General features: G+C 40.2%; 1 protein-coding gene across 1 annotated transcript; it reads left to right on the top strand.

Annotated features, from left to right (window-relative positions):
- The first annotated feature begins 990 nt into the window (after positions 1-990).
- On the top strand, positions 991-11,196 carry kpna2 (karyopherin alpha 2 (RAG cohort 1, importin alpha 1)). The gene is made up of 11 exons (XM_034190978.1): positions 991-1,041; positions 1,257-1,359; positions 1,441-1,581; positions 6,949-7,037; positions 9,196-9,464; positions 9,550-9,644; positions 9,805-10,068; positions 10,155-10,388; positions 10,521-10,703; positions 10,783-10,932; positions 11,017-11,196. The coding sequence occupies exons 2-11, from the start codon at positions 1,303-1,305 to the stop codon at positions 11,104-11,106; spliced, it is 1,572 nt and encodes a 523-aa protein (XP_034046869.1). The 5' UTR covers positions 991-1,041; positions 1,257-1,302; the 3' UTR covers positions 11,107-11,196.
- Positions 11,197-11,695: the final 499 nt, after the last annotated feature.

Genomic DNA, 11,695 nt, shown 5'->3' with positions numbered 1-11,695 from the left:
TTCAGTTTATATCAAAATTTACCTGCACGTGCCAGTTTTCGACAAAGTTTTAAAAAGCAATGAAACGTTAACACCGCTCTTTACAGCAATTCTGTAATTTCAGAAATGCAACAGAAACAATCACGAATCAGAAAAAGTTGGGACTGGATGTAAAATGAAAATTCAAAAACAAGTTTCTCCACTCACATCCACAGAAGCCAAAAATTCAGTTGTTTATTGGTGGTTTGTCTCCTTAATGGCCATTTAGTTTTAGAGAACTTCCTACTTGACACAGATTTACCATACAGTACCATACTATCGGAATGATTGATGGAAATGAAGTCCAAGACAGATTAATTGACTTGGACTTGTTCATGTGGCTCTCCTAAGTGGCTCTACTTTACTCTTTTCTACTCTTCTATTTTACTCTTCCTTTTTAGCTATTTAGATATACCTTAGTATACTAGCATAGTTCCACCTTAGAATTGGAATATAATATATAAGATGTACCTACTGAATTTTCATGTATTCCCCTGACATTTCTCAAGAAAACTGGCTGTAAAAGTGACAACCTGCCCCAACCTTCTTTTTTGTAATATGTAAATAAAACTAATCACACAAAACATGAAATATATTGATTTCATACTGTCTGCTTTTATGTAAATATAAGTCAAAGAAAATGTAAGGATTATTATCTCTCCCACTCCCCCCTGACGTTTTCCCGTCACCCAAACTTTATCTGATTTGGGGTTGTACAAAAACAATTAAAAAAATTAGAGTTGAGCTGTATATACGTTATAAGCTGTGTTATATTTATTTATTCATTTGAAAAGTCAAATATTTGTGGAAGCAGAGCCCTGATTTAGTACCGCCACGTGTTGATATCTCGCGATAGTTTATTGAAAAGCATATCCGGAGCGCTCTGAGTTTTCTTTAAACTGACCAATGAGCAGAGGCGTTTGGGTGGTTTTTACTCAAACAGGCCAATCAGGAGGTTCTGTTGTAGAAATTTAAAGGTCCGTTTCAGCAGTTTCTCTACCAGAACTTCTGCGTAAGGACGAGGTGAGTAGTTGTTGAGTTCTAATTCTGCGTTATATGCTCGGAATGTGATTTGTTTTAAAGTTTATACTAGTTAACCCACTGTTGTGTGTAGTTACCGTGTTAGCAATGAGGCCGTTTAGTCAATAGTTCCACTTTTCCTGAACGCGAAGTGTCTGCAGTTGCTAACTGACTGATTTACTCGAACAGATTTGTTAATTGTATCTTTTTGTGTACAGGCAAAACTTTCTTCCGAACTCTGCCTACATTCCTTATCAAGTGAAAATGTCTGAGAACGCCGCTCGTCTGAACAAATTCAAGAACAAGGGCAAAGATGCTAACGTGAGTGACGGTTTAGCATTTTGTTCGTGTGTGTATGTCAAAGTGAAGCTAAGTCGATGGTGCTTCTGTTGTAACTTGTAGGAGCTTCGACGCCGGAGGGTGGAGGTGAATGTCGAGCTTCGTAAAGCCAAGAAAGATGATCAGATGTTCAAAAGGAGAAATGTGGCTGCGTTTCCTGACGAAGTGACCTCTCCTCTGCAAGAAAAAAGCCAAAACAGTCAGGTAAGTCTTAAAACATGTAAAGCTGGTCAGCGTTTTGTTTAACTGTACTGTGTAAAAATTGCATGTGAAACAGTTGGAACGATGAAATATGTCTGTGATAAGTCAGTTATTTGTCAAAATATTAGTTTGCTTTGTCACAGTATGCTGAATTGCTAAATTCCATTTTAACAAACTTACATTTGTTTAAAGGCAGTGGCTACATGTACAGACCGTATCTACAGAGACCGTTCTAAATATAATTATGGTGTCTTCCTGACCAATCAGAATGCACAAATTGTCTGTACCGGTACTATATGTGGCTAAAGATCCGGCAAGGCTTCAAAACGCTGTACATTGTCCGTATCTTCAGTGAACCCATGGAGCTGTATATGAGAACTAGAGTCCGCACTCCCAATGCTGCACGTTAAACGAAAATGTCCCTTCATGGACAGCGACATGACGTCTCCTAACTGGGCAAAATATTGATAAAGTACCCGGGTGTTAATGCATTTTCAGTGGGGATTCGCGACTGAACACACTCAGAAAAATGCTCGCAAAAAAGTGTTAAAATGCCATTTTGACCTGGATATCGAGCCAGTAAAATTAATTTACATTCACTTATGTCAAAGTATTAAACTTACTCTGACACACACACATTCCCAAATATTAGTGTTGAAAGTTACACGGCTCTGAGCTGAGGCGTCCTGCTGCAGCTGCTGTGTTTAACGTAGTGCGGCTCCATACCTTTAGCAGTCCCGCAGAAGATACGGATGTACGTACCCGTAGCCACTTCATTGTTTAAAAGGGTGCAGTTTAAAAAAACAAACAATAAAGGAATGTGGTCCTCTTTAGTTTACTCTGCAGCATCATCTGGCCCGTACCACTCGTCCATATTTATGTAATAATGTCCCAGACTAAAGTAACAAGTCTAATCTTAGACTTGTCAGAAACCACATCTGAATTTCTGGACTATTTAATCTGGTCTGGGATTGCTGAGAAAATGACCCATTTTGTGTAACTTGTTTTCATTTTTCACACTGGCGACAGGTATCCACGAAGTCGACCATGCGGACACCATGTGATTTCAGCAAAGTAAACAAATCAATGCCATGTTTCTTCTGGGGAAATGTTTTGATTAGCTGTGTAGTCACTTTCACTAATATTCCAGTATCTTGGCAAGAGTTGGTGAGAATATGGCATATAGTAAACGAATAAGGCAGTGGATGTTTTGCCAGATCTCCTATCTGATTGGCTAATTCAAATGACATCATCGGTACCAGAACCTGTGATGAAATTGCCTCCAGCAAAGTTGAACTGGACGATATTTCACCGTACGCAGCTTGCGCTGTTCTGAAGTTTTGACGCTGCTTATTCTAAGAATTAGCAGCGTCAATTAGTGCCTTCAAATCATTGTCCTCAGCAAAACAAACTCTGCCATGTTTAGCTAAACGTTGCCCCTGATAGTGTGAGCACGCACAGTGGTCGGGGTGTGAAATACCACATTTCAAATGGTACCTCCTAAAGGTTCCACCTCCTACCCCATCAATGCTCCATCCAAAGCCACGTCCCCAGAAACTTGAACGCGCATCTGGCTCTGGAACTCAGCAGGGCAGAGGAGAGCCGACTAAAGGCCCCCCTGACACGCAGTAGCACTCACGTCATCGTGATGATCCCACCCGCTGTGTTCACAGCTGGACACCATTCTTTGTTGTACCGCCTGCCACACACACGTGTGTGTGTGTGTGTGTGAGAAAGGAAGTGCAACTGGGTCATGTCCTAGAGCTGCAGCAATAGGAACCATCAGCCGTACTGCTTCTCGATCTGTAGTTTTGTTGCGATCCAGAGCACTTGTCACATTCACATTGAGCAACTGGTGTGGTGTTCTTTTGCACATCTGCTTTTGTTGACTTCACTTTAACTGTATATGGTTGGTATTCATCATCTGAAGTTTCAGAACTCTCAGTATTTGTATCCATATTTTCTGTCTGGCAGTTACTTTCACCTAGTGATGCAAAGTTTCATAGGCCTTACATTTCCTTTGTTCCTCCTTTTTGCATCTTTCATCTGCCCTTTCTTGTTTCTTAGCTAGCTCTTTGTCTTCAGTAGCCATGAACATTTTTTTTTTCCTCCACGTTGATCAGCGAGGAATTCTTGGTCTTCAGTGATCTTGATTTTGGCTATTGCACCCATATGCGCAATATCAAACAGCAAGTCTAGCTGCTGTCTGAAGTTTGTTTCTCTGAGCTGCTGGGTTTGAGTGTTTCTCACTTTGTTCTTCCTCAACAGGAGCCATGTGTTGTGCACCTTCTCAAGTTTTTCTATTGCATGTTTCTTTAGCACTGTTGGAATAGCAGCCTTATCCCATACGACAAACAGTTCATCCACAGTTTCATGACTTGCATTTCTGACTGATTTACACTGTTGGAGAAGTTTGTGAAATCTTTGTAGTACATGTCTAATTGTAGGCAGCTGTTACAGACTTAAGGATTAATTTCTCGTAAACCAATTAAATAAATGTCACTTTTTTTCTGGTGTTTGCCATTTCTAAAAAGAAATCAAAGCTGGCAATGATGGAATCAAGCAAACTGTTTCCTGATACTTGAAGTGCAACTATGTTAAATGCATAGCTAAAGATTATTTAAGAATTAAACAATACAACTAACACATTTTTAAGCATTCAAATAAACATTTAACTCATAAAATATAATATAAATAACATACAGTGAATACAATCAATATTGTCTTACTCATACAAAAACTGTTTATATGCTGAAAATAGGCAAAATGGGGGGTGATTGAGCACAGTCTTCCATTGCCCTAGAAAGCTAAAAATTTTTTCAAGGTAGTACACTTCATACAAGGAAACAAATTAGGGGTTGCCTTAGTTGTAGCTGAAACTTATTTTTTTTTTTGGGGGGGGGGGGGGGCACCCTAATTTACAGTGGTATGTACTTGCATTGAACTTCAGAAATAAAAGCATGCATTCTCGCTTTTAATATAAAGATGATTTACTGCCTCCTGCTGGAATGGTGTCTGAGTCCAGAACATAGTTGGCAACATCAATTTTTCAGTGTTGGCTAATATCCATAACTTCTCCAAAAATTACTCCTATCAACATGCTGTTTTGGCAGTGTTCATCCTTGACCCAAAATACATAAGCATACCAAATGGTAAATGTCAGCTCTCCATAATTTGTCTGATTGGAGTTACACGCATGGAGTGTTCATATTCCATGTAATGCTCAAGCAGGTGCTTCTGTTTTCAGACAAACTGTGGTGGAAGACATCAAATGCAATACACTTTTCAGTTATGGTATCAGCAACATAACACTTGCCTAAACTGACTAAACCATTTGAACTACAAAAACATGATGGATCAGTATAAACGCTGTTAAACTAGCATGAATCACAATAACATTTAGAATCCCAAAACCCTGAACTCCCATGTTGCATTGCAGCACAATGTCTATTGTTTACTGGCTAGCTTAAATTGCTTATTTGTCCTATCGTCACATTTTCGCAGCATTCATCAGCAAATGTCAGCTCTCCCCGGTTTCTGCAGCCATGCACACAGAGGCCACTTGGTTATTATAATAAAGGATTATTAACTAAGCATGAGGTCTGTACGGACTGAGCATTAGTGAGGTCCGTGCGAAAGTCTGATTACTGTACATACAGAGCAAGCAAGATTAATAATTCATGTATTGTATGGCTATTTATATATGGACAATTCCAGCGTTGGTGAAGTTAAACATGAAGTTAAAAACGGAGCAATGTAGTGTACTCTATCAGATGTCAGAAACTGTAACGAACACTACATAGGTGAGACTAAGCAGCCGTTACACAAAAGGCTATACCAGCACCGCAGAGAGGGTGCCAGTGGACCTCAGTCTGCAGTTCATCCCCATCTTAAAGACACTAACCACACGTTTGAGGACAAGGTTAAAATCTTAGCCAGCGAGAAGAAATGGCTTGACAGAGGGGTGAAGGAGGCATTGTATGTGAAACATTTGAAACCCAGCCTTAACTGGGGAGCAGGTCTGAGACACGCTTTGTCCCCTGTTTACAATGGGGTACTCGGATCAAAGCAGTTTCAGTCTTTTGTTCATGGTAATGAGTCATTCATGTCATCAGGAGAGCCGTCAAGAGAGGCATTAGTCCCATCGTTAGGAGGGACAGCTACCCTGTCATAAGGAGGGTGCCAACTAGAGCACAATAGGTGCTAATTAAAGCAAATGTTTAGTCACTAGCCAATAGCAGTCTGGTTAGGTTTAAAACTCCAGTTTTTGTGGCTTCTGTTTGTTCTTCTCTACAAGAGTCAAGACAGAAATCAGACTACCAGAGCAAGAATTTTAGCTGAGGAAGCTTCTGCGATTTGAAGCAAAACGTCCTCACGTCAAGCAACCCAGTCCAGTCGAAGATTCATCTTCTGTCTGTCACTGGAATGAAATTTATGACAAACAGATTCAATTTCTCCCACCATACAGGAAATGACATGTATCACCTATTGCATTGTGGGAAAACGATCTGCCACCTATGTCTCAAAGTTAAAACAATAGTTAATTAGCTGCCACCTATATGTTAAAACAATAACTAGTTGTCTGAGTAACTTAGTGGTTCAGTGATGAAGTGAGTGTTACTCATGTTACAGATTTTGAAGCACTTCTGCCTAAAGGCTATGAGGGATTTTTCTGGTTTTGTTTACTGAATATAGTAATTCAGGGTGGAAGAAATGAATGCATGAATCCAGCTGTCATATCTACCAGCACTTTCAAAGTAGAGAAAAGTTCATCATTTTGTTACTCACGTTACCTAGGACTACCTCATTTTCGTCACCCAGGCTAAAAAACACAAGGTTTACTTTTGAAATTAATGTTGTTCTCAATACTCTAATAAGAATACTAACAGAAAATAGTTATAAATTCTGTATTAAGCTCAGGACTTGTGTAATACAATAAGGAAGGAAAAACTGTTCTGGGCTTAACTTGCTGTTGGGGCAAAAGAGATGTGCAGCCAAAAATCTACGGTCGGCTGAACTGGTAGAAATCCTCGTGTTTCTCGTACTTGGGTACCCAAAGGACATAACCAAGTGGTATATTTGATATTTACATTTTGAAATTTAACCTGCCATGTTACCTTTTTGCTGGAATTGCCCACATATATAAAAAGGTAATCGTTGTCATGTAATTTTTAGTGCTGTCAGATTCATTAACACCAAGGGACTTGAAATTCTTCCATGTATTTGAAATCTTGTAGCGCTGTGCCTCCTAGGGTTCATGTTTTGATATAAATCTCACTACTTGTCTGCAATAAGGTGTAATACAGTAAAATCACTTTGAGGCTTTGGATCATGGGTGTTAATTGTAACTTGTCTCTGTGGCAACTTCAGGTCTCCAGGCATTGGACAGTTGAAGAAATTCTGACCGGAGTGAACAGCAGTAACACAGAATCTCAACTCCAAGCTACTCAAGCTGCACGGTAATGAAGCAAGTGATATTTACATTCAAATACAACTAAATGTAGAATCCCCCCCCCCCCCCCCCCCCCCCCCCCCTTCTCAGTGGCATTGCTGTCTGGTACAGATAGGGCATTAGAAGTAATTGGTCTGACATTGATTCCCACCAGTCCAAGCTCATGTCTTGTTGCATGTTGGGCTTTAATGTCTGTTTACATTAAACACTGAAGTATTCTTATGGATTATATCATAGAAATGTTATGCCAATGGACTAAACTCTTGTTTACACATGGTGCTTTCAGTGGCAAACTGTAAAGGCAAGCAGACATTAGTGCAGCATATAAGTGAAACAATCATGCAAATGATAAAAGCATCAAATTTTTGCAGAAATACTCCTTAGACACTCTTCTTTTGAAAAGAAAAAAAAAAAGATTGGTCACTTCTCAATCGGTCAGGTAGGTGTCAATTGAAGAATTAGAGGTCAAAGTTAAAAGATGGTCCAATCATATTGAAAAATATTCCACATTATTTGCCTGATCATAGTCCAAAAAGGTATAGTTTGGACTGTCACTGATTTCCATGAAGTTACGGGATAAAAACAGCACGACTGCTGACAAAGGTCAGCAAATTATTGGTTGATCTAATAGGATTAATAAATGGAATAGTTTTGAATGCTTGGTCTCCAAAGTAAAGGTCAAACAAGGTCTGCGTCTGTTGGATTCTATGACATGTTACCCTGTAACGTGATAAGGATGATACATAGTCCAAACTTTTCCTTTTTAAAACCGTGTTAATTAGTAATTTGCATCACTTTTTGCCAAAATTGGAGCAACTTTAATTTTTGCCCCTGTACAACTCCATAGAATTCAGTCACAGATAGTCCAAACTATATCTTTTTTTGGAATCTTTATGATCAGGAAAATGTGGAATATTTTTCAATATGATTGGAGCATCTTTTAATTTTGACCTCTGTAATTCTTCAGTTGACCCCTACCTGACCGATTGAAAATTCAAGTGGCCAATGGGTTTTCTTTTTTTTTTTTTAGAGGATTGTCTGAGGAGCATTTCTGCAGAATGTGGTGCTTTTCACTGTTTGCAGGATTCCCCTCTAAATATTCTCTTCTCCGCTGCACTATATGTACTTGTTGGTCAAGATTGTGCTAACAGGATGTAGTTAAACTGGTCTTAATGGCGTCACTGTGACTGAATAGTTATGTAGGTGAGTATCAAATGTGTCCTCCCTTCATGCATCCTTTATTGTCATGAACGTCAAGCATCCACTAGAGGGCACTGCAACAGCTTACTTCTGACTTCAAACCTGGATGAAGACTTGTGACTGTCATCTTACAGACTCGGTTAACAATGCTTTTCACTTTTTTATAATCCAAATCTTTACTTGAGGAGCATTGGGGGAAAAAGTGAACAGAAAATTACTACTTCTAAGCAGGGCGGCAGTTATGTGACTCTCATGCACTGAAATCTCCCCCCGGTCAAAGGTGTTCATTATTTTGCTGTCAAAGTGACTGCAGATCATTTTTCAATTTTAGTTGCATGCTACTCATGAAAAATAGGTGTCTGGTACACGCAATACAGCACATGTGACTGGGACCCTGGTTGCATTTGACAAAATGCACTGTAATTCTGTCTTAAAAGGAAATGGTGAAGAATCATGCTGGGCATTGACCATGCAACATTCAATAAGCCTTTAGATCTCTTGTAACGAGCTCCCCTAAACGTGAAGTAACGTAAGACCTTCTCGCCCTATGGATAGACTCTAATTTAGGCTAAAGCATAGCCTGAGAAAATTACTTGAGGACAAGGAAAGGTCCCCCATAACAGTTTAGCATATAACTCACCAAAACTTCAATTATACTAAGCATCCTGTGAGTCAGCATTCCAGTGTTTGAGACTCTGATCTGCAGTCATGTGCCTTTCATTACTATAGCAACTGATGTGGATTAGACTGACGTACAGGCACAGAAATCTATAATGTGGACAGGCAATCGGTGAGCTTTAAAATTGTTTTGAATTTAGCCTCTTGTCTTGATGTATGTTACCTTGACAATTTCAGTGACGCTGCTCCCCTTTTCAGTCTTTCACAATATTGATAAATGCAGAAGACTTTCCCTTCAACACTGAGCACAAATGAGGCTTTATTTATTTATTTTTTCCTTAATGCAGGAAGCTGCTGTCCCGTGAGAGGCAGCCGCCCATTGATCAGTTAATTGCTGCTGGTCTGATCCCAAAGTTTGTTGCCTTCCTGGGGATGACTGACTGCCCTCCAATCCAGTTTGAGGCTTCCTGGGCTCTGACAAACATTGCCTCTGGAACATCTGATCAGACTGCTGCTGTTGTGGAAGGTGGTGCCATTCCTGCATTTATTAGCTTGGTGCAGTCACCCCACCAGCACATCAGTGAGCAAGCGGTTTGGGCCCTTGGAAATATTGCTGGTAAGTAAGCTCTATGATCTGACTAAATGTAGTTGATGGCTCATCTGAAAGTATAGATGAAAATGAAACCTTTGTTTGTGTCTAGGTGATGGGGCAATTCTTAGAGACAGAGTCATCAAGCATGGAGCTGTAGCTCCTCTGCTTAGTCTGCTGGGAATTGTAGACCTATCTGCAATAAATGTAAGTAAATGGCATCTTTTAGGTATTTACTGTTCCAGTATGACAGTTCCTCCCCCACCATCTATGGTGCATTACCACTTTTGAGCGGTAGGGGGTGATCAAACACAAGCTTAACATGCCAAAGTAATGGGGGAGCCCTCTTTGTCTTATGTACTTGCAGCCCGGCTACCTGAGGAATGTCACATGGACACTGTCAAACCTGTGTCGCAACAAGAACCCATCCCCTCCTCAGGCAGCAATTCAACAGATCCTGCCCACCCTTATCCGCCTCTTGCATTGTGATGACAAAGAGGTGCTGGCTGATGCTTGCTGGGCTGTTTCATACCTGACTGATGGGGCTAATGACCAAATTGAGGTGGTGATCCAGACGGGCTTGATTGTACGTCTGGTGAAGCTGCTTGGATCTGGAGAGCTCTCTATTGTGGTATGTATCTTTATGTGCACTTGCCATCACACACTGTCTTAAGTTGTAGTTTCTTAACTTGTGAAATGACTGCTCTGTTCCGTCAGACCCCCTCACTGCGTGCAATCGGCAACATTGTGACTGGCACTGATGATCAGACTCAATTGGTACTTGATGCTGGAGCTCTCACCATGCTCCCCCAACTGCTCTGCCACAAGAAGGCCAACATCCAGAAAGAGGCAGCCTGGACTTTGTCCAACATCACTGCTGGGAGGAGCACCCAGATCCAGGAGGTCATCAATGCAGGCATAATTCCCCACTTACTCAAAGTGCTTGTGCAGGTATAATTCTTTATAATGAACTCATGTGGGTGTATGAATTCTGTGCAGCTGGCACTACACATCTACCCCCTTTCCATTAAATGGAATCACTTCACAAAATGTGTCCTAATCTAGTGCATAATTTCTCTGCAGGGTGATTATAAAACACAGAAGGAAGCTGTATGGGCTGTTACAAACTTCACCAGTGGAGGCACTGTTGAGCAGGTGGTCTACCTTGTTCAAGCCAATGTGTTGGAACCGCTTCTGAATCTCCTCTCTTCAAAGGACAGCAAAACTATCCTCATCATCTTGGATGCCATTTCAAATATCTTCATGGTGTGTGTACACAATAGAAAACTGTATTACTACTCAAAGAAATCCTTACGTCCTTTAGTAATGTGTATTCTCCCCTCAGGCCGGTGATAAGATCGGGGAATCAGACAAGCTTGCTCTAATGATTGAAGAATGTGGTGGACTAGACAGGATTGAAGCACTACAGTCTCATGAGAATGAGATGGTCTACAAAGCAGCACTCTCTTTGATTGAGAAATATTTCTCTGGAGAGGTAAGTGCCTCCTAACAGTCTAAAATGGTATTATATTAAAGAAACAACACTAACTTTGTTTTTCTTCACCCCCATATCTTTAAGGATGAGGAAGTCCAATGTATTGCCCCAGAAACAACAATTGATGGCTACGCTTTCCAGATCAGTGAGAAGCCCAACGCTTTCAACTTCTAGATATTGTCTCTTATTTGATTGTAGACTTCCACTTTTTGTGTTATGTAAATACTGTTATGTGACTGTAAATAAAGTACTTGTTTTATTCAACATGTGGTAATGTCACCATCGAGTAACTGACACTTGTACTTTTTTCATAATAGTGTCAAAAGCAATCTAATTAAATGCTGCAACTTGGGCGAATACAACAAGGATGATTTATTGGTTTTGACAAACTTTAAAAAATGCAGTTAGGTGCTACTATATATATGAAACTGATGTACAGGGTGGGGGGTCAGCAGTTTGTATATGCATGACTGTCTCAGCTGCACCATTGTTCACTTTTTTTTTTTTTTGTAATATAACTTCCCTAAAACTTAATGTTGGCATGATGAAACTGCACCATAGGCTCCTGCTGGTAATTAAGGTTTTTAGTGCTATCACATGGCCTTTAGCAACAATAAAAACTTTCACATTGGTAATGAAAGAAACCAGGTACCCAAAGGACTTACAACTCTCCTTCAGGATAATCTGCACCATTTTTCCTGTAGGTAGTTGTGATGGATACTGTGAGTACAACTGACTCTAATTTTGAGCCATGTTGGCTTCT

This window comes from Thalassophryne amazonica, chromosome 16 (assembly GCF_902500255.1).
Source record: "Thalassophryne amazonica chromosome 16, fThaAma1.1, whole genome shotgun sequence".
NCBI lineage: Eukaryota > Metazoa > Chordata > Actinopteri > Batrachoidiformes > Batrachoididae > Thalassophryne > Thalassophryne amazonica.
Note: the sequence above shows the minus strand (reverse complement) of the source record. Positions and strands in the feature narration are given on the sequence as shown.

Coding starts and splice junctions, on each gene's coding strand:
- kpna2 (XM_034190978.1), top strand. CDS start 1,303: ATGTCTGAGAACGCCGCTCGTCTGAACAAATTCAAGAACAAGGGCAAA. Junction 10,069..10,154: donor CTGGAGAGCTCTCTATTGTG/GTATGTATCTTT, acceptor CTGTTCCGTCAG/ACCCCCTCACTGCGTGCAAT. Junction 10,933..11,016: donor AGAAATATTTCTCTGGAGAG/GTAAGTGCCTCC, acceptor CATATCTTTAAG/GATGAGGAAGTCCAATGTAT.